Source organism: Leptonychotes weddellii, chromosome 1, assembly GCF_054177405.1.
Source record: "Leptonychotes weddellii isolate Sample4059 chromosome 1, ASM5417740v2, whole genome shotgun sequence".
NCBI classification, from domain to species: domain Eukaryota; kingdom Metazoa; phylum Chordata; class Mammalia; order Carnivora; family Phocidae; genus Leptonychotes; species Leptonychotes weddellii.
Window position 1 is genome coordinate 12838570 of NC_138369.1, and position 21439 is coordinate 12860008.

At 53.6% G+C, this 21439-nt stretch overlaps 1 protein-coding gene across 4 annotated transcripts in view; it reads right to left on the minus strand.

Moving 5' to 3' along the window:
- FYCO1 (FYVE and coiled-coil domain autophagy adaptor 1) overlaps positions 1 to 21439 on the minus strand; it is a 74571-nt gene that overhangs the window by 32753 nt on the left and 20379 nt on the right. For all 4 annotated transcript variants that reach the window (XR_014144437.1, XM_081816554.1, XM_081816556.1 and 1 more), the window contains exons 6-14: positions 20142 to 20285; positions 16699 to 16789; positions 13361 to 15769; positions 12155 to 12247; positions 11352 to 11470; positions 9029 to 9196; positions 6215 to 6364; positions 5313 to 5521; positions 2444 to 2582 (exon numbers count right to left, since the gene is read on the minus strand). Coding sequence is in view for 3 of the 4 variants with exons in the window: in XM_081816554.1 (XP_081672680.1) it covers positions 2444 to 2582; positions 5313 to 5521; positions 6215 to 6364; positions 9029 to 9196; positions 11352 to 11470; positions 12155 to 12247; positions 13361 to 15769; positions 16699 to 16789; positions 20142 to 20285 (3522 nt within the window). In the remaining variant the exon portion in view is untranslated. The remainder of the gene's footprint in view (positions 1 to 2443; positions 2583 to 5312; positions 5522 to 6214; positions 6365 to 9028; positions 9197 to 11351; positions 11471 to 12154; positions 12248 to 13360; positions 15770 to 16698; positions 16790 to 20141; positions 20286 to 21439) is intronic.

Sequence of the window (21439 nt, forward strand, 5' to 3'; positions counted from 1 at the left end):
AGGTACAGGGCACAGCTCAGCCCCTGACACCACAATGCATGCGGAGCATCACAGACACAATGCGCCTCCATGGAAGGCTTCCCAGGCGCCAGGCCCTGGGCTCAGCGCTTGACATCATACGGTCTGTTTGTCTGGTAACCAGAAGGGGAGGCCAGGCCTGGGTGGAAGCTGAGCAGAGGCCAAGGGACCCAAGGCCCAGCCCTGCTACTGGCTGACAAGAGCTTTCTTTCTGTCTCTGCCTGCCACCTCAGTCCTGAGCACAGACGGACACTTGGTCCATGGAGAAGGCTCAGGGTGGGCCTGGATGAGTGTGGGGAGCAGGTGCGAAAAGGGATGTCTGGAGGGCTCTGAAGAATGCCATCTTTTCTCCCCAGGTGAAGGGGCTGTGCTTCTGTTTCTTGCCACCATCCTAGCTCTGAACCACGTCGGGTGGGCCGGTGGGCGGTTGCTCAAGGGTGTGGGGACCTCTTCCTGTCCGCTCCCTGTACCAGGAGGGGCGAGGCAGACAACTTCATTAGCCTAAGAATGTGTCCATGTGGGGAGGAGTGGACACAGGGCAGGGGAGGGTGGGCAGGCTTCTGATGTGCAAATGGGGAGATGGGACCCAGAGAAGAGAGCTGAACTCTTCAGAACGAGCCTGCAGCCTGTGGATGGAGGGAGGGGCTCTGGGCTCAAAGCCTAGCGCTGACACTTAGAGCCACGTGACCGGGAGCGGCTTCTCTGGCCCTTGGAGGCTTCCGCAGCTTTAGCTCCTATGCCTGGAAGGGTTGGACAGGGACTGAGCAAGGCCACATGTAGAAGTGACCGGCACAGGGAAGGGGCCTGACAGAGTTGCTTTCAACACTGCTGCCAAGCAGCCTTCTTTCCTTCAGGGATCTGGACACACATGGCGCTTAATCCCTTCTGGCTCACTTCTTACTTTGGACTTGCTCATTTCTTTCTCAAAGTTTCCTGTCAGGGAGCCTTACACAAATCCAGGGCTCCAGACAGCTCACGTTTTCTGAGTCCTGGTGTTTCGGATTGGTCTTAAACTCAGGAAGAAAAAGAACGTACGAGAAAGCTACTAGAGACACCTGGGTCTTCTCTAACACGCAAAGATGGTGTGTGAGGGCGCAGGCCCTTAGCTGACTGTGACGGCGGGCTCCTCCCCCAACAGACGGAGTGCAGGGACTGCGGGCTCCCATCCGCCAGGCCCGGATCCACCCTGGAGGCCGCAGGCCAGCATGCTGGCAGTTTCCTTTCCCTGGAACACTTCCTGATTTCCCAGGACCAAAACACAGGTATTTGTCAGCGGTCAGAGTGCCTTCTGTTTTTGTTCTTACTGGGACAGGGGAAGGTGAGGGGTGAGGGAGAGAGAGAGCTGCAGGGGGTCACTGAGGCTCCAGCCCTGCTTCCCTCACCACCTACCCACCCAGCAGGGAGTACGGTGGCCAGGTGATGGTGGCAGACTGGCTCGGTGCTGCTGGAACAGAGCAGGCCCTCGGGAGAACACTGCAGGCTGTGCGGTCAGGGGGCGCTTCAGAAGGGGAGGCAGGGGGTTCCAGGAAGGAAAAGGCAAGGTCCAAAGCTGAGGAAGCAACAGTGCACAGGGCCTGACGGGCTGGGTGATCGTGCTGGCGCTCTCCGTGAGGCCACAACATGGGAGTTCAGTCACCCTCTCGTCAGAGAACAGGGGAGAGTGGGGGGATACACTTAAGCCTAAACTCTCCTGCCCTGAGAGCTTCATGAGGATTAAATATATCTCCTCCCACACAGCAGATACCCCGCTGATTAATCCCAGCCCTCCTGAATTCTGGGCAGGAAGAGAGGGACAGAGATCTCAATGTGGGTGTTGGCAGGAGTATCACGGAACTGCCCAACTGGAGGGAAAGTGGGTAAATTCTTTCTTGGCTTTTGAACAGCGGGTGCTTTGCTATAGAAACTGCATTTAGGCCCGAACACCAGGGGCTGAGAGACGCTGAGCAAGGCTGCTGTGGGGGGCGGGGTGGGGGGGGAGGGGCGTGGCCTGTCCCTACAGGTCCCCGGGGAACAAAGTCGACTCGACGTTCCAATGTGGTGGCACTTTGTGTGGTCATTTCATTCCTCACAAACCTTGTTGGAAAACAGATGAGCGGGCCAGCGGAGGGTAAGGACGAAAGGACTGTCAGGACACAGAGACGCCAGGGCACGCACACAAAGCCGGGCGAGGGTGTGAAGAGGCAGAGAGCGGGCGGCCCTCTGTGAGCCGAGGAGAGAGGCACCAAGAGAAGCCCACCCTGCCACCACCCTGACCTTGGCCTTCCAGTCTCCGGAACGGTCCCGAGCACTGTTCTGAGGCACTTTGCCTGAAACACAGTCGGGCGATCCTGCTTCCAAAGTCTCACTTTCCTGGTCCTTTACTCAGAGGGCACAAGGGCCCAGCACTCGGGGGAGCACGCAGGAAATGAAGGCAAGGTCTACTCACTGTTCGGGCAAGTTCGGGTCGAGGGAGTCAGTTTCAGTGGGTGTTTCAGGCAAGGAGGAGCCGGACTCCTGGATCTGGCACAGCTCCTCATCTGTGATGATGTCAAACACGGCATCGTCTGGCGGCCTGCAGTCGGCGTCTACACCCGGGCCACGGAGGCAGATGGGGAGAGAAGAGACACACACAGTGATGCGCAGGATAGGGAGGGCGCTCCGGGAAGTGACGGGCTGCCGCTGGGCGGGATGGGCCACCAAGACACACCCTCAGGGCCCACTCGACCTACAGCTGTTCTGTCTGGGTGCGAGAGAAATGGCTGCCAGGACATTCCAGAAAGCAGCGGGGACTACAGGTAAAACTGCACACACAACCTACAAGATTTCTCTTGGTGGTTCCTCAGTTGGGCCTTAAAGAGATTTCAAGTTCTTACATATTCTCTGAGGCCTCTTATTTATAAGAAGAAAAAAAACCCCGTCAAATCCTTATCAGGCAGGAACCTAAAAAAAGAGTAAACACACTTCTGTGCTGCTGAGTCTTGCTCCCTAAGACACAGATACGACATTCATGCCTTTTTGAACGCAAGATTCTGTCTGACCTGCATTTTCACCTCCATCCACTGGGGGATGGGAAAGAACCTCCCTCTGCTCAAGGTGGCAGCAACCACTGTGCTTCTGACCAGGGGCCTGGTGTCTGACTTTGCAGGCCACTCAGGAGGAAGGAGGCTGTGTGGACACTCCTGTGCCGGTCACCCACCTGCAAGTACTCTCTTGCCTATGTCACAAAAAATGTGATGGTAGGCCTGAGGTGAAAGAAAGGCAGAGAGAAGGAAAGACAGAAAGAAATGCAGGCAGACAAGGGGACAGGAGATGTCAGAAATCAAAACAAGTGACCTCAGTACTCTGGCACAGTGCCACCCTCTGTCTTCGCTGTAACACCTGCCAGTCAGGGCAGGGGAGATTCCTGGACGGTTTACCAAGAACAGTTCATGCGAGCTACAAGTTTCCAGCTGGCCCCGCCACAGGGCTACTGGTACAGGCCGTGCTTTAGATGGAATATCCTTCCTCTTGTCTGAGGTCTGCATAATGGAGGGCTGGAGACACAGGCTGAAAAACAGGACCAAGGACTGGTTTCTTTCCATATGCCCAGCCACGCTTCTGAACCTGCCTTCTGAGGCTGACAGAGGGAAGGAAGGAAGGACAAGGAAGGAAGGGACAATGAGCATCAGGAGAAAAATCAAAGAAGACTTAAATGGAGAGCTATACCATGTTCATGGATTGGAAGACTCAATTTTGTTAACATGTCAATTCTCCCCAACTTGATCTAGAGACTCAATGTGATCCCAATCAAAATTTCACCAGGATTTCTTATAGAAATTGACAAGTTAATTCTAAAGTTTATATGGATAAGCAAAAAAGCCTAGAATAGCCAACACTTTGATAAAGAACAAAATTAGATGACCTGCTCTACCTGATTTAAAGACTCATTAGAAAACCATGGTGATCTCAACAGTGTGGTATTGATGAGAGGAAAGGCACATGGATAAATGGAATAGGACAGAAATTCCAGACACAGACCCAACTGATTTTTGACAAAGGTGCAAAGGCAATTCTATGAGAAAAGAACAGATTTTCAACCAATGGTGTTGGAACAACTGGACAACCATATGCAAAAAAATGAATCCCTATGCATAGCTTGTAGTATATACAAAAATTTAACTAAAAATGGATCATAGACCTAAACTATATAATTTTTAGAAGAAAACAGGAGAAGATCTTTGTGTCTTTGGGTTAAGCAAAGATAGATTAGGAAACCAAAAGAAAAGAAAAAAAGTTGATCCATAAGGGAAAAAAATGGAATGGACTTCATCAAAACTAAAACCTTCTGCATTCTGAAGAACAATTTTTGCTCTTTGAAAGAAAGTGAAAAGAGGTTTTTGGCTGGGAAAAAGGTATTTGTAAAACACGTATGTGATAAATAACTTCTATCCCGAATATATAAAGGACTCTCAAAACTTAAGAATTAAAAAAAGAATTTTAAATGCGTTTGAAGAAGATACAGGAATGCTATGCCCAGTACATTCCACCATCCCTGAGCAGTTCTTTGTACCAAATATAAATAATAGGGCCTGCCAACTTCCTTGATGATCCAGTCAAACAAAAGTGGAACTAACGGTATCTCTGAAGGCTGGCTGAACTGCATCCAGGCAGAGGCCAAGGAAGAGTTCATAGGGACGGGCTGCAGAAGGTGGTGATGCTTGAGCAAAGACAAGACCTGGCATCTCAGCTCTGCCTCCCTGGTATTCTACATCCACAGTCTGGTCCATGAGAGGACAGCGTGGCCTGTTCTGCAGGACTGGGCTTAGAGCAGGAAGAGCAGGAACCAGATCCCACTTCCTCTAACTGAGCAGAGTGAAAGGATGAGGAGAATACATCCTCCTTGGTCACTGAGAGACAATGTGAGCCACAGGGAGAAGGTGAAGGATGTGGTCATTTCCACACACAACTTTTGGCCTTTGTTTACTCTGGTAGAAGGGTTAGGTATGGGGGCTGAGGCTCTGGAGACGGTATTTCCCAAGGTGTGGGATACATTCCACTGATAGCATGTAAGTTAAGAGGTACACAGACCTCGCATTAAATAACACTGAATCATACAAGGAGAAAGGTATTCCCTTTTCAATTCTCTTTCAAGCCTAATTACACAAAAAAGAAAGTCTCAAATTGGTGCAATACACTTTTAGCACCTCTTTAACGCCTAAGTTTAGAAAACCTTGAATTCAGCCTATTACAGCTAACTAGCCACACTGGGGTAGTGGTGGGGGGGTGGGTGGGGGGGTGGCACCTAAGAAGACAGAGGGCAGGAGCAGGAGCCCGACCTTGGCCTCTGGCAGCCTGGGGCCCAGCGTGGGCTGGCGACAGTGCAGGGCTGGGCTCCCCCTGGCTGGTGCCAGAGCTGGCGCTGTCAGGCGATGCAGGGCCATCGCTGAACTTCTGGAAGCAGGCTCGGCAGCAGCGCTCCTTCTTGCCGCTGCGCTTCAGGACGTAGTTGTTGCAGCAGTAGTAACAGAAGACGCGGCCACAGACCCTGGGGTGAAACGAGCACGGGCCGTGAGGGTGATGCACCGCGAGTCTTGGGATCTGCACTGGGCTCTAGATGCCACGTGGCTCTCTTCAGACTTGGCTCTGCCCCCTCTGAGGAGTGTGGCCTTATGGTCAATCTGTAAGATTTTCTCCACTGGGAGAAAAGGTTTTATTTCCCAAGGTCCTGGGAGGCAGGGGGATAAAGTATGTGGCTGAGTCCACCTTCTCTGCCCCAACAACACAGGGATACATTCCATGCCTCAGGGGCTGAGGCTCTAAGGGACCAGAGACCCACCTGGGCCTGTGCTGACGATATTCCATCTGCCTTGGCCCCAAGCGAGATTTATTTTGCCTACCCTTCTTTGGGCCCTAGGCGAGTCCACGTTCCCCCAGCCAAGCCTCCGCCCCCACTCTCCCTCGGCTTCAGTAATGCCGCTTCCCCTCTGGTCCCTGTGGGCTGAGGGAGGCCAAGGGTTGCTGGTCTCTGGGTGCTCCACAGCCCTGTGGGTCCCCCTGACCCTGCCCATACCCCTGTATCAAACCCTCTTCCCCTTCAGGGATCCCTGCACGTCCTGCTAGGACCCTGCCTGATACACCCCCTCGCCTGGCCCCCTTAGGACCAAGTGACAATGTGCTCTTCCCAGACAGACAGCCCGGTTCAGCACCTTCGCTCCGGTGCTGGCTCCCACCCGCTGACCTGCAGTGGTGTCGCCGCACCATCCAGCTGAACTCTCGCTTGCAGTCGTGACAGTGGCTCGCCTCCGGGTCCCCGAGCCACCTCTCCTCAGCACTGAGCTTCTGTTGGAATTCCAGGGCATCTGACTTCTGCCAGAGAGCATCCTTGTCCCTGAGACAGAGCCACATGAGAAAAAGAGCAGAATGCGAGAAAACAATAGGATGATCTCCGATTCATTTTCAAAGCCTGATTCCAAATTTCCCTAGACATGGAAGGAAAACTTACTTTCCTTGGAAACAGCCCCACTCTAGGCCTCGTCCGTCCCCGGCATCAGCCCCAGACTCAGCTGATGGCATGCGTGTGAAGGCAGAGTACGCCCATGATGTATGTACGCCCACAAGGGCCACACACTGCTAGGTGCCCACACGACAGTGCACATGGTCGCCTGGGGTGGAAGCTGTAATAGGCTGTCACGGTTACATGACAGCCTGAGTGCTGTGAGCCCGAGGACCATGAAGGTACTGCCCACAGAAAACATAAACGTGTTCAGGGACCTTTACGTGTTTATGCTTTGTTAAAGCAACAAGCGATCATTGGAGAAGACCAAAGATTTCTGCGCCGGAGAGTCTGATGGGATGTTAATCTCCCCTGCCCCTCAGAGAGACAGTACATGCTCCAGGAAGCAAGAATGAAGGAAGAGGGAGGCTTTTCAGAAAGCTCTGGCAGCGTCAGAACATGCCCAACGCCCCAGTGCCGAGGGGCGCAGAGGCTTCTGTATTTGTTGCTCATGGTCATTTTCGAGGCTTATGGCTTCTGACTTGGGAAGGTTTTGTTCTTTCTGAGATGGAGCCCCAGCCACCGTCCTAAGGTTACTGTAGCCCCAGCAGCACCTCAGTCCCAAAGACCAGCACCAGATCCACCAAGTCCTACGAGAAACTGACACCATCGCCAGCCAGAGACTCCAAATCCACAGACCTCTCCCCTTAAATACGAAAGCCAAGACAGGGGCGCCTGGGTGGCTCAGCTGGTTGAGCATCCGACTCCTGGTTTCGGCTCAGGTCATGATCTCATGGGTTGTGAGATCGAGCCCCGAGTTGGGCTCTGACCTCAGCACAGAGTCTACTTGGGATCCTTGCCCTCTTCCTCTCCTTCCCCCCTCGGCCCCTCCTCCCTGCTCTCTCTTTCTCTTAAATAAATCTTCAAAAGCCAGGACAAAAGCCAGGAATTGACTGGCTCTTCAAGGATGCTTTAAGTTGTCAGGAAGCAGGACGACTCACGCCCTGGACCAGCATTGTCCTCCCAGCTGGTTCCCAGCCCTTCATCCCTCTGTCCCCAGGAGGCCAGGCACCCACACCCTGGAATGTGGGAAGCTGTCAGGACCAGGGCTTTTCCATCCCACACCTCAGGAAGATGTCTGAGTTCAGAGGTCATAAATGCCCTGAGTTCCAAGTCTGTGAATTGATGTGGGCAGAGGTTTTACACTTCCAAATACCACCAGTTTGCAACCCCAAATGAATTAGTAGCTTCAGGCACTGCTTATCCATGGCTGCTAACATTGCAGAGAATGGGCTCATCAGATCCTATGTGGCTCTTGAAAGAAAGACCCAAACTATAAACCAATTCTCTGAAGCGTTCTTGAGAAAATTTTGAGCCTGGGTCTGAGGAAGCCTTTAGTAGGGCAGTGGTTCTCAACTCTGGCTCATGGATGCCCGGACCCTACTCCGGTAAGTTCCAACTGGGTTGGTCTGGGCAGGGTCTGGACATGGGTATCATATCACTAGTAATTCTAATGTGCAGTTAGGGGGAGAACCACTGCTGTGGTTTCAACTAACAATTCACAGGACATATGAAGGCTGGAAGAACATGTTAAATGGCACCATGGGGATGTAATCAGCCAAATCCAGGCTGTGGGAAACTCGATCAGATGCATGACCTAGCTTCCCCAAAAGTGCACTGCAAAGAAAAAAACAAGTTAGAGAGATGGTGGCCAAATCACAGGCTAAGGAAGAGAGATCTAACATACCACCCTGCAATGTATGGACCTGATCTAGAGCCTCGTTAGAGATATTCTCATTGGAAGTAAGGCGATCTGGGAAGTTTGGGCCCTTCGCCTGTGTGGCGACAAGTGTCAGGAACAGAGCACGTGTGTCCTCCGGTTTCTGAGTGCCCTCCTGGCCCCGCTCACACACTTACGTTGGCTGTCTGCTACCTGCGGGCGCTGGAGTTGGGGAGGTCTGGTATTGGGGGAAAGCAGGATGGAGAAGAAGGGGAAAGGGGCTCACGAAAGAGGGACAAGGGACTGGAGAGCTTCCCAAAGACACGAGACATCACTTACTGTCACACCTGTGGCTAAACACACAGATTTTGAAAATAATGCCCCGGGCGCCTGGGTGGCTCAGTTGGTTAAGCGACTGCCTTCGGCTCAGGTCATGATCTTGGGAGTCCCAGGATCGAGTCCCGCATCGGGCTCCCTGCTCGGCAGGGAGTCTGCTTCTCCCTCTGACCCTCCTCCCTCTCATGCTCTCTGTCTCTCATTCTCTCTCTCTCAAATAAATAAATAAAATCTTAAAAAAAAAGAAAAGAAAAGAAAATAATGCCCCAGCACTATGACAACACAAACCCAGCTGAACACTACTGGGAGCAGAGAAATCTACTCTTCAAGGCTGCCAAGGGCCTGGGAGGACCCCATCTGTGTGGGGGAGGGCCTCCACAACATAACGCAAGCAGACAGGGGCCCATTTCCCTTGAGAGGCCTTCCAAGAGTAGCTGCATTTCTTTAAAGAGAAACCCCAGCTCAGAGGAGGCCCCCAGCCAGTTGCTGGTGCCGACTCTCACCTGAGCAGCTCAATCAGTCGTTCCTCCAGGTACTGCTTGGTTCTAGTCAGGTCATCCAGGTCCGCGAGCATCTTCTGGTCATTCTTCTCCCGGTTTGTCACCTCCTGGCAGAGTCTGTTGTAATACTCTTGGATCTTTGCCATGGCTTTTTCAAGTTCCTTCCGGGTCCTGGTGGAGAAGTGGGAAGCCTACTGATTAGCCACTGCTTCCAACTTCCCCCGTGCCTCTGGGCTAACTCGGGCCTCTAACGAGGGGTCCTGCTGCCGTCTGAGCCTTTTCCCTCTCACGGTGGGGGTGCCCCTCGGCACTACCCACTCACAAGCTGTGCAACCCCCCGGCCTTCAAAACTCCCCTCGCACCCCCAAACTCTTCACACACCACCCCCCACGCCAAATACAATGGGTATTCTGGGAGAGCAGGAGGAGCACCCCAGGTGAGTTGAACTCTGCACCACTTGGTTTTGGGGCAGGGGCTGAGGTTATAGGGGAAGCCCAAGAGTGCGGCGCACTGGTGATGGGGGCTTTGCAAGAGGAAAATGGAGTTGGAATAGAAAGAACATGGGTGTATCTCTCTGGAGGTGACCACACGGACGAGGACCTGTCTCCCACGTTGTCTTTGGGGCTCTGTGCACAGGGCGCGGTGCTGGGCTACCCAGCGGGCACTTGATGTGCCCTGCCAGGTGCTGACCCGACAGCCCGGAGGCCTAAGGAGCTCTGTTCCCTCGGCTCAGTCTATGGCCGAGGGCTGGCCTAATGAAGCACGGTCCTCCTGCCCTTGCCCGCTCTCCTTGCAGCTCGCCTGTCCCCAAGGGCAGTGGTGCTCCGGGAATGCTCGACAAACCCCAAGGTCCAGCAGGGTGTTCATAAAAGCTCCATTAAACACAGGGCTCTGCAGAGACTAAGTAATCTGTATCTAATCCAGCCTTCCCATACCCAGTATAAAGCTGTCGGAACGTTGTTTACGAGATACTGTCCACCAAAATGATCTCATGGGTGTACACATGCACGTGCATGCACACGCACACACACAGTGAATGAAGTAAAACCCAATCCAGGACAGATTATGCAACACTGAACAGCTAAAACAACAGCTCTGAGATCTTACAAATAAGTACTGTTGTAGCATTTTTTAAAAAAATGCCACCAACTTAGGAGGTTCTTGCTATTTATATCGTCACGTGAATACGACCTGGGCAGCCAAAGCCCTACAGCGTTTGAACTCGGGAAGAATCAGATGAGAAGAAATGTGCATGTTGGGTTACTGAACACCCAACACGCTCTGGATCTCCCACTGAGCCTGGACCCACCCTAGAAGCCGGGTGGTAGGAGGCAACGAGGGATGGGCAGAAAAGGTAAAGGCCTGGGACAATTTGGTGTGCCAGTCTTTGCTGGGGGCACACAGGTGACTGGGTGGCAGCATCCCTGGCAGGACTGCCTTGGCCTCCTCACCAAAGGGGTGGCCCCCCAGCCTGAAGATGAGGGCGCTCAGGGAAGTCTTGGGGCTGCACAAGCAGGGCCATGCTCCAAGGTTAGGACAACTATGATGAAGGGTGACAGCATGATGTCTGCAGGCAGACCAGCCGGCCTGGTGCTGGGCACACTCGCTCACCTTCACTGGGCACGTGCCTGTGAACCACCCCCCCCCAGCCCTGCGGCCTCTCATTTCATAAAGGAAACCAGGAAGAGCTCGAGTCACAACTCGTAGCAGGGAAACACACACACACACCCCAAGACCCTAACACGAGAGCAGACACAGAAGTATCTGTGCGCTTTTCAGGGTAATTGTTGAGGAAACAGACTCTGGAGTCAAGCGACCTGGGTCGCACCTCCCACCACCACCCACGTGCTGTCAGATGCTGGGAAAGCAACTTAACTCCTCTGAGCCTCACTCTCCTCGTCTATAAAATGGGGACAAGTAATAATTTCCTCAAAGGAGTTAGGAGGAAAAAAAGGACAAAGAGATGCAGTGTTTAAAATAGTGCCTGGCCCATTTGGGGCATTATTTAAGTGTTTGCTGTTATCATTACCACTATTATATTCCAACTTTTATTTCATGTCAGCTCTTCCAAAGCAGAAGCGTGCCCTGCATGTAGGAAAATGGCATCAAGAAAGGCTCAGCGGCTGCCTGCAGGGGGGTGAGAGGCGGACTGCCCGCCCCCTGTGGCGTGCTTCTGGCAAAGTGCGTTCCGAGTCTGTGGCTTTTCTTGCAAGAGGACTTCTTTAACCTGCTATGAGCGGCTGAGTTTCTAAATGACTGCACCAAACACCCCCTTCCCTGAAGCTTCCGCGGCCGGGGCCCTGTGGGCGGGAAGCGCATCACTAACCTGTCCAAGCTGTCACGCAGGGCAGCCCCCTCCTCATCCTTCTTCTGCATGGCAGCCTGGCTCTCGGAAAGACGCTTGCTGGTGCCGCGCAGCTGCTCTCCCAGATCTGCCTGGGCGGCCTGGCATGGGACAGCGGGGAGAAGACACTCAGCCGACCACAGCCTGTGCCGCAGGCCAGAAAGGGACTGGTGGGTACTCCGCCCCACCTGGCCAGGTCACTTCTAACTGGAGAGGGTTTTGTTTTAAGTTCAAGAGCCCGAGAACCTTTGAGTGACCCACTCCTGTTTGTAATCCTATCTGTCAAGTATTACTTGCAACTGGCGGTGGAGGTTGGAGGAGGGGCAGCGGGAATCAAATCTCGGGGTGCGGGCGGAGGTGGGGTGGCAGGGAGCGGGGTTCCCTGGAGACGGTGATTGCAGCACCCCCCCCTCCCCCGTGAGCCCCCTCAATACAGGACCACCGACTCAGGCATGCCTGCGGAGGCAGCTAAGAAGGACACCTCGTATCCTGTCCACACAGCTGGCTGAGAAACACATCTGGTGGCTCTAGCCAGGTGCCCGGGAGGCAGAAGGGGCTGCGATGCAAGCTCAAGACGTCTACAGAGGTGAATGGATGGGAGCTTTGGCTTAGGAATTGGGAATCTTGCACACGACCCTTCTAAAGGGTCCAGTGGAAACCAAACCAGACCCCTCTCCTTGACAGGCCCGCACCCTGGGGGTGGGAATGACCAGGCCGAGTCGGGCATGCCTGTCTTCCCCGCCCAGGCGGCCAGGCTGCCGACCAGCATGCTCCCCAGGGCCTACCTGCAGCCTCTCCACCGCCTCCTCGGCAGCCTGCAGCTGCCGGCCTCGCTCCTCAAGCTGGTCCCTGAGGTTCCGGCACTCTTCACTGGCAGTCTGCAGATGATGAGAGAGGGCTCGTGAAAGTGGGGTCCTGGCACGGAGATGCCCTCAGCCCCATTCCCCCAGACGGGTAAAAACAAGCTACCTCTCTCTTTTTCACCCAACTCGATAAGCTTTGGGCTTCACTGGTGACAACATCCTTTCAAGTTTACTAAGAGACTCAGCTTGGTCCGCACACTTAGGATTTAGTTTTGGCAAGGACACAAGCGCTCTATGAGCCACAGGGAGCAGCACAGATGGGGGACACGGTACTGCAGGCACATCTGCAGAAATGCAATAGTTGTGTGTCTGGGAGTGAGCACAAAACACAGTGCTAATGGGCAAGTGGTAAGCTCTGGAAACCAAAGCCCCATGGCCATCCTGCTTGTGTCCTCGGTCTCAGGCGCCCTTAACCCTTTTCCTTTATGCAGTACCAAGGCTCATGGTCAGCACTGTTCCCGTAAGCCTGTCTACTCCAAAGGCTTTGTGAAAATGCACTGAGCCAGTTTCCACAACAGCCCCTGCCATCGAGATGGCACCCGAAGGGACAGAAAACCCACAGACGAGACTCACAGGCTAGAGGTTCTAGAGGCTAGGAGAGGGTCTAGGGCAAACTCACAGGCTCAGAGGGGTTGGACATGTACATAAACGAGCGTTAAGGAAAACACCAGAGGGTGCACACCTCCTTTGAAGGGGGCACCCACTACCCAGCTCCTGGTGACTTCTGCAGGTTGGGAATGAGGGCACAGTCTTTAAAATCTCCTGAGATTTCAAAGGGAGCCCCCAAACTGAATTTGTAAACATCCAGCTCTTTAAGTGTTGGTTACTGATGTAAAAGAGCCACTCTGTGGCTGAACCACAGAGTGAACCAAACCTGTCTGCAACCATGTTGAGTTTAGACTTCTGGGCTAGGGCCTTGCCCCCAACATGTGCCCCTAAGGTGTCCCTGAAAGGGAAAGGGTGCTGGGACCTAGAGAGCAGGACAGTCGCGTCTGCCCGGCCACCCAGTACATTCTTGGGTCCTCACATGCCACATGGCTGAAGGCACATCCTATCCTCTCGTGGACCCATTGGGCCCCACCGCAGGAGACCACCGCAGCCCGGGGGGTCAAGGCGAGGGAGGACTACCTTCAGTCGGCTCTGGTGGTCCATGATCTCGGTGCTCAGCTGGAACTTGAGGGCACTGAGCTCCTCGTGTGCAGTCTCCTGGAGGCTCTGGGCCTGCTGCTTGGCCTGGGCCAGCTGGGCCTGCAGGCCGGGCAAGGAGCGGGCCGCCTCCTCAGCCACCTTCAGCCTCTCCTGCACGCTGTCCCTCTCTCGCTGCAGTCTTGCCACTTGCTCTTCCAGGCCCTCTCGCTGCCTCGAGGCTGCCTCCTTGGCGTCACGGAGCTCCCGCAAGGCGCAGGCCAGAGCCTCCTCAGTCTGCTTTTTCTCGGCCAGCTGCGCACTGACGTGGACGCCGGGCTCGTCGGTGGCTGCGCTAGCTCCGGGCATCTGCCCCTGCGGCTCGGCCTGTTCCAGCTGGGCTTCCGGGGAGCCGCATTCTGGGACTGGTGGGTTCTCGGCCCGTGATCGCTCCTCCTCCTCAGTCCTCTCCTCCCGCGGCGCCCCTTCCCGCTCTGAGAGCTGCAGCAGCTCCCGACCCTGGGCCCTCTTGAGGGCTTCGTTCTGCTCCTTCAGCTGCTGTACCAGGGCCCTGTGCTCCCTCAGAGCGGCCTCAGCCACGCTCAGCTGGCCCTGTACCTTCTCCCGGTCACCCAGGGCTGCCTGGAGCTTGGCCTGAAGGTCTAGCACTTCGGCCGGCAGGTGCCCAGCCTCCCCCTGCTGGGTCTCCACCTGGGCCTGACCCAGGGCCGGCTGGGCTGCTGGCTCCCGGCATGCACGGTCTTCAGGTGCGCCGAGTCCCTGCTGGCCTTTCTCCGCCGTAAGGGTCTCGATCAGCTGGGTCTGCTGGCGGCACTGGCGCTCAAGAGCCCCGAGCTCCTTCTCCCGGGCCTCTACCAGCTGCCGGCACAGCCCCACCTCCTCCTGCAGCTGCTGACGCTCGGCCTCCGTGTTCCGCAGGGCGGCCTCCTTCTCAGCCATGTGGGCCCTCATGGTCTCCTTGGCCTTCCTCACAGCCAGGAGGCTGGCCTCCATCTGGTCCCCCATGTGCCGGATGCTGGCCTGCTCAGCCTCCAGGGAGGCCAGGGAGCCCCGGATGGCTGCCTCCCGCTGCTGCAAGGCCTGGTAATCAGCCTGCAGGGCCTCCAGCTTGCCCTCGAGGAGCTGGTTGCGCTCCAGCACATTCTGCAGCTCCTTCTCCAGCTCCCTGTTGGCCTGCTGGAGCTTCTCCTCCTGACCGTTCCCTCGCATCTGGCTATCACCTGTCTGGCCCTCCTGGGGGCTTCTCTGCTCCTCCTCCGGCTTCTTGAAGACCTGTTGCAGGGTGGAACCTAGGGGGCCCTGGGCCTCGGGCTTCTCCCCTGCCGTGGGCAGATCTGGGCCCGGCTGCCCGGCAAGCCGCTCCAGCGCCCCCACCTTCTGGCTGAGGTGGTCTTTGTCCCGGATGAGCTGCCGCTTCTGCTCCTGCAGCTCACTCACGTGCCGGCTCAGCTGGGCCAGCTGGGCCTCGAGGAGCCGCGGCTGCGGTGCCAGGAACCTGGCCTCCTGCTGCAGCAGCTCCTTCTCCTCTCGCCGCTGCCTCTCCCCCTGCCTCACCTCCGCCAACTCCTGCTCCAGGGAGCTCAGGTGGCCTAGGGACTCCTGTAGCTGCCGCCGGAGCTGGGCTGCCTCATGCCCCTTCCCGGCCAGCTCTTCCCGGAGCGGGGCCGTCTCCTCCAGCAGGCGCTCCAGGCTGGCCCGGGCCTCCTCCTTCAGCTGCAGCTCCTTGGCCAACTGCTCCAGCTGGCCACTCTGCTGCCTGTTGAGCTCCTGCACCTTGGTGCTCTCTCCTTCCAGGGCTCGAAGCTTCTCCCGCAGCTCCTGGACCTCCAGGGCCGAGGCGCTGGGGAGGAGCTCTTGCTGCCCCCGTGTGTCTGGTGCCGCATCTGCCTTCTGCTCGGCCGTACCCGGCTGGGCTGGGACATTAGCTGAATGCCGGTCCTCCCCGCCCAGCAGGTCCCGTGCGGCCTCAAGCTCCTGCACCAGGGGCCGCAACATGGATTCTAGCCGCCGCACGGCCGAGTGGTAATCCTCCTCCTTCTCTGCTGCCCCCAGCTCCAGGGCCTGCAGGCACTCCTGGAACTCCTTCACGGCGTTCTGGGTGGCCTGGGTGACCTCCCACTGCTTCTGGAGCTCGGCCACCATGCAAGTGAGGCGGGCGTTGTCCTCAGCAGCGGCGCGGCCCCTCTCCCTCTCCGTCTGCAGCTTCTCACCCTGCAGGCTCACAGCCGCCCTCAGCTCCTGGTTCTCTCTGTCCAGCTGCTGCATCTGCTCCTGCAGCCGCTTCTCCCGCACCTCCAGCTGGTCCAGCTCCAGCCGCATCTCGTCAAAGCCCTCCTGTGCCTCGTTGTTTAAGGGGCTGCTCACGTCAAAGCTGGAGGCCATCTCCTGAGTCTGCGGAGGAAAAACAAAACACAAGTGGCCCTGGGAGAGAAGCTCCACGGCCACGGGGAAAAGCTTTAGAGCTCAATGAGAAGTCATTAAAGAGCGAGTCTACTGAGCCCTTCAAAAGGCTAGAAGCACTTCGCTGGAAGAACCCGCCAAAGGAGGTCAGAGAACATCCTAAAGACGCGATGCCACGCACGTGAGCTCCCCGGGCTCTCAGAGCCTGCACGTCCCATCCAGCCTCCTGGAGTGTTGGGAGCATAATGGACATTGGCGCTTAGATTCATTAGGTTACATTTAAACTCCTCTTCACCACTGCACCACACCTACAGCTCCTGATGCGATTCAACCACGCAACAGGGCTCAAGCTCAATTTATTCTCCACTCGTAATCTTCTACTATTTTTATGTCATTGTATTTTAATTTTAACTGCACTGTTCTTACCTTTAAAACTATATGCGACTATGATACATTCACATTTGTGACACAATTAACAAAATTCACCTGACCCGCGAACTTTCCCCAGCACTTTCCTGAGCACTTACTTGCCTGTGTCAAGCCCTTAAGGTGCCTTCGCTCGAGCTGCACCATCACCGTCTGAGCCAGAATGACTCCTATGACCCCCGTTTTCTGGATGAGAGCACTCCAGTTTCAAGAGGGTTAAGTGGTCTGCCCGGGGTCACACGACTGGTGGGTGACAGCGTTTGACTCCGCTGCTTTTAACCCAAGACCTAAATTGCTTCCTTTAAAATACCTGAAAAGCTTCTAACAGAATTTAATTTTTAAAAGGCCTAAGTTCTATTGGGTCATAAAAACCCGGTTTGTATTACTCGAGCTGGAACAAAAGGTGCCTGAGAATATCGCCCTGAGTTGCGAGCGGCCAGGGCACAGCCCGGTTGACGTGTCGGTGAGGAAATCCCCAGCCTTTCCGGCATTACCTGTAGGTAGCTGCTCACCAAGCTGCTCATGCTGGAGCTGCGGCTGGGGGGTTTCCACAGGTAAGCAGAAGAGCCGGGGGCCAGTGTCCTCCTGCGGGGCCACAGGACAGACAGACGGTATCAGATCAGGACACACAGAGGCCTTGATTATCACAAGGCACCCAGGTGGTGGCAGGGGGCACTGCCCTCCCAGAGAGAGTGTCAAAAGCCAAAAACCCAACAGCTTCTACCGAAGAGCACATTTACGCTGGCCCGCGGCTGACGGGCTTCACTGCCAAGTTTGAATGTAAGGCCTTTCCACCTGCTGCCAAAGAAGAACTAAGTGGACCTGGCATTTTCCAATTTGGGGTTGAAATTTTCCTTACACCTTTGGTGCCTGTCACGGTCTGTCTGCTAGTGAGGGGAGAGCAGCAGTCAGTCTGCAAGTCAAGGTGACTCCGGGCTTGGGGGCCACACTGTGGAAGTGAAGGCAGCAGATCCAGCCTAACTCTGTCCCACCGGGAAGCCGGTAAACTGGCCTTCAGTCGTACAGCGGGACACTCTACACGGGGGGTCGGCAGTCTTTTCTTATGAGGGGCCAGACAAGACATACCTTACGCCTGCCAGCCTTCTGGTCTCTGTCACAACGACTCAGGCTACAGTGGCAGCACATCAGCCGCCGCGGACAACAGGTAAAGAACGGGCGAAGCTCTGTGACCACCCCCCCCCGCCACTGCCCGTGCTGCCCTCTGGGCTGTGGCTGGTTGACCTGCTCTCTCCAGCCATAGAAATGCATGTACAAACACAGATAAAAATCTCTAAAACAACGTGAAATGAGACAAGCGAGTTGTAAAAGGATAGCTACCTATGATTCAATGTACGCAAAATTTATAAATACATACAAAATAAAACCACACATACATTAAAATATGTATGACTGCATAGGTAGTAACACACAGAGATTCAGGAATGACGTGTGTCAACTACAGGGCTGTGATTACTTCTAGAATTAAAGGGGAGAGCATGACAGTGGGGTGGGGCTTTATTTGGATCTGTGATCTTTTATTTTCTAAACGAATGGTATCAGACATGGTAACATCCAAAAAGAAAAAAAAAAAAACCCACAAGAAAACAACCCAAAAGATCCAGCTCAAAGGGGCTTCTACTGGCCAAATAGGGAACAATTTAAGCATCAAAATAAATGATTGTAGTGACAGAATGTAGCCCACTGATTAAAATAAGAATCCATGAGTCAACTCTGCTATAAATACATACATACATACATAGGGGTGCCTGGCTGGCTCAGTCAGCAGAGCATGCGACTCTTGCTCTTGGGGTCGTGAGTTCAAGCCCCACGTTGGGCGCAGAGCTCACAAAAATACATACATACATAAATATTAAGGAAAAAGCGAGGTAAAAACCTAATTTTTTTTTTTTTTAAGATTTTACTTATTTATTTGAGAGAGAGTGTGAGAGAGAGAGCACGAGCCGGGGGAGGGAGAAGCAGACTCCCCACTGAGCAGGGAGCCCAATGTGGGGCTCAATCCCAGGACCCTGAGATCATTACCTGAGCCAAAGGCAGATGCTTAACAGACTGAAACACCAAGGCGCCCCAACAACTTAATCTTAAAGTATCTTCCCATATGAAACATACCGATTACAAAGGGAGAGAGTATCTTTAGAGAAATCTGGCAAATGCCACCTTAACCTAATGGTCATGGTCAACCGCCACAGTGATGAAACCAATCAACATTGTGGGTTTCCGGACATCCAATGTGCTGAGGACGACACAGCATCTGGGTACTCCCGCTGGAAATGCTTAACCTGAATCTAACAATGAGAAAGCGCTAGACAAACTCTAAGGAAGGAACATTTTACAAAGTAACTGGCCTGTGCTTTTCAAAAATATCTACACTGTGAAAGAGACTGAGAAACAGTTCCAAATTCAAGAAGACCAGAGAGACTGGTGTTAACTGCAGCTTGCATTTCTGGGCCAGCTCCTGGAGTATAGAAGACGTTACTGGCATAATTCTTAGAATCTGTAAATCGGTGGCATTCTATCCATGTTAATTTCCTGATCTTAATATCTGCACTGAGGTTAAACATAAGAGGGTGTCCTTGACTTTAGGAAGTACACAGTGAGTACTGAGGAGTCAAGCGGAATCAAGTGTGTTAACTTTCTCTCAAATGGCCTAGGGAATAAACCAACATGTATTCATAAAGAGAAAGAGTGATAAAACAGTGGCAGTAAAATACTGATAATTGGGGAGTCGAGGTAAAGGCTGGATGAATGTGGCATTTTGGGGGCAACTTTGCTGTAATTATGAAATGATTTCAAAATTAAAAAGTTTTAAAAAGGACATGTGCAGTAAATATGGCAGAATATTAGCTTTTCATCTTGGTGGTCAGCACATGGGTGTCATCATATTCAGGACTCTTTTCTATATAGAAAATATTTCCTAATAAAAAATATAAAAATTGACATTTAAAACAATCTGTATTAACAGAAAGCAAAACAAAGAATGCTGGGCCAGGGGGTGCCTGGGCCAACTCTTTTTTTTTTTTTAATAGATTTTTATTTATTTATTTGAGAGAGAGAGAGAGAATGAGTGAGAGAGAGAGAGCATGAGAGGGGGGAGGGTCAGAGGGAGAAGCAGACTCCCCACTGAGCAGGGAGCCCGATGTGGGGCTCAATCTCAGGACTCCAGGATCATGACCTGAGCTGAAGGCAGTCGCTTAACCAACTGAGCCACCCAGGCGCCCCAAGCCGCCAACTCGATTTCGGCTCAGGTCATGATCTCAGGGTTGTGAGATTGAGGTTCTGACCCGGCATGGAGCCTGCTTGAGATTCTCTCTCCCCCACCCCCAAGAGCGCACACATGTGCACATGCGCAAGTTCTCACGCGTGCATGCACTCTCTCAAAAAAATAAATAAACGCTGAACTGGAGTTGAACTCGAGTCTGGCGCCCTGGCGGTGCTGGGCGACTGTGGGTAAGTCACCCACTGTCTGAGACTGTCCCTTCCCATCTCCCTCCTGGAGTGGCAGGTGAGCGTGCATTTCCAGCAACCCTTCCATGGATGCTGTAGTTCCCTCTCCTATTGCCTTCAAGGCCTCCGTGGTAACTCTGCAAGAACACGAATAGGAAAAAGCCCGCTGGCTTCCCCCACTGGCCACCCCCAAGTCCCTTAACACACTTAAAAAACCTCAGGTTTTGCATATGCATTTCCACTGACTCATACCACCTGGCCGGTTAGGAGAGTTAGGAGAGTTTTGAGTTGAAGCCTTCTGATATTATCATTAGTCACGACTCAACAAAGTCTAGAAAATTAGTAGGCATAAGAGTTGCAAAGCCTTATGTAATTTACTGAGTGACCAAGCTGCTTTGAGTAGACTGGCGGCAACCTTTGGAACTTCAAACACCTCTTCCCCCAGTCTTTTCAACCAAGCAGTTCTTCAAAATACCTGGCAAACGCTGGCCAGGCAGCGTCCAAGTCATAGCCTCTCGACGCCAGGTCAAACTGAACCTCGGTCAGCTCATAGAGCTGACCCACGATGTCAGAGCTCAGCTTCGCTTTCAGAAAGGGGCTTCTTGCGTAGTACCAGTCACTGCAGGGAAGCAGAAAAAGGGATTGATGATAAGGATACTAAAGGTAAGGAAAGACTGAATTTGATATGGCTTATCAAATTCTCACTCGGGTTACTAACAAGTTAAATTCAGACAGACAGGGACAGACAGGGACGGGCGGGGACGGACACACACACACACTCACTCCCCAATTTTATTTTCACTATAGGAGCACCTAACTTTCAATTAAGCTTGCTCTTCTTCAAGGAAATCACTGAAACGAACTAGATGCTTATTCATTTATTATTTACATCATATCTATTCCCCAAAAAGGATATGCGAAAAGTTAAATCTCAGTTATCTGCCAGGAAAGGGGCAGTTATAGGGGAAAGAACACTTCCTCTGTGAAACATAACCTCATCTTCTATTCCTCTAGAGGATTCAATATAGGACAGTGAGCTCGTGGCTAAGGTCTGTCCAGACACCAATTTTAAAGCCAAGAAACCAAACAGCCACACTTTGAGGTGTGAAGCAGTAAGAACTGAGAAAGACAACACTGCTGGGCCTAAAGAGCTACTTGGCTGGCGTCCGTGAAAAGGTGACGCACTGGAAGTCAAGCTGCTGGTGACGGTTCTCACCAAACATCTAGAACGAAATACTCTTCAGATCAAATGTGCGAAGGTTTTCAGCTCACATGAATTCACAGAGCCTATCACATGCTTGAGAAATACGTCTTTATGCAAATCAATCTTAGAGGTGACAAAATGAAACCCAGTATTTTCCCCCAACCAGTACTTTTTTTTTAATCCACAAGTGATTTCTTTGACTGGAAGAACACTCCCTGGGGAGAGGGGAGGCAGCGCTGGAAAAGGGTGTGGAAACCCAGGGAGGTTCGGCTGCCAGGGGCCTGAGCTGCAGCTCTCCGTTGGACACCCCATTTACATGCTCAATCCCCTCCCTCCCCGCCCGCTGCCTACCCAGGTTTTAGCACCAGCCGCACAAAGGCCGACCCCACCAATAAGCGGGGCTCCAATCTGGCTGCTCACCACAACCTCAGAGGAGCCCCGACAAACCCAGCAGGCGTTGACTCAGGGTCTCAGGTGAGGCCCCGGGCTTGGAGGTGTTAAAAACCCCACAGCTGATTCTGCTGAGAGCCAAGGCTGCAGCCCACTGGCCCCGCTGGCCGGTGGGGTCT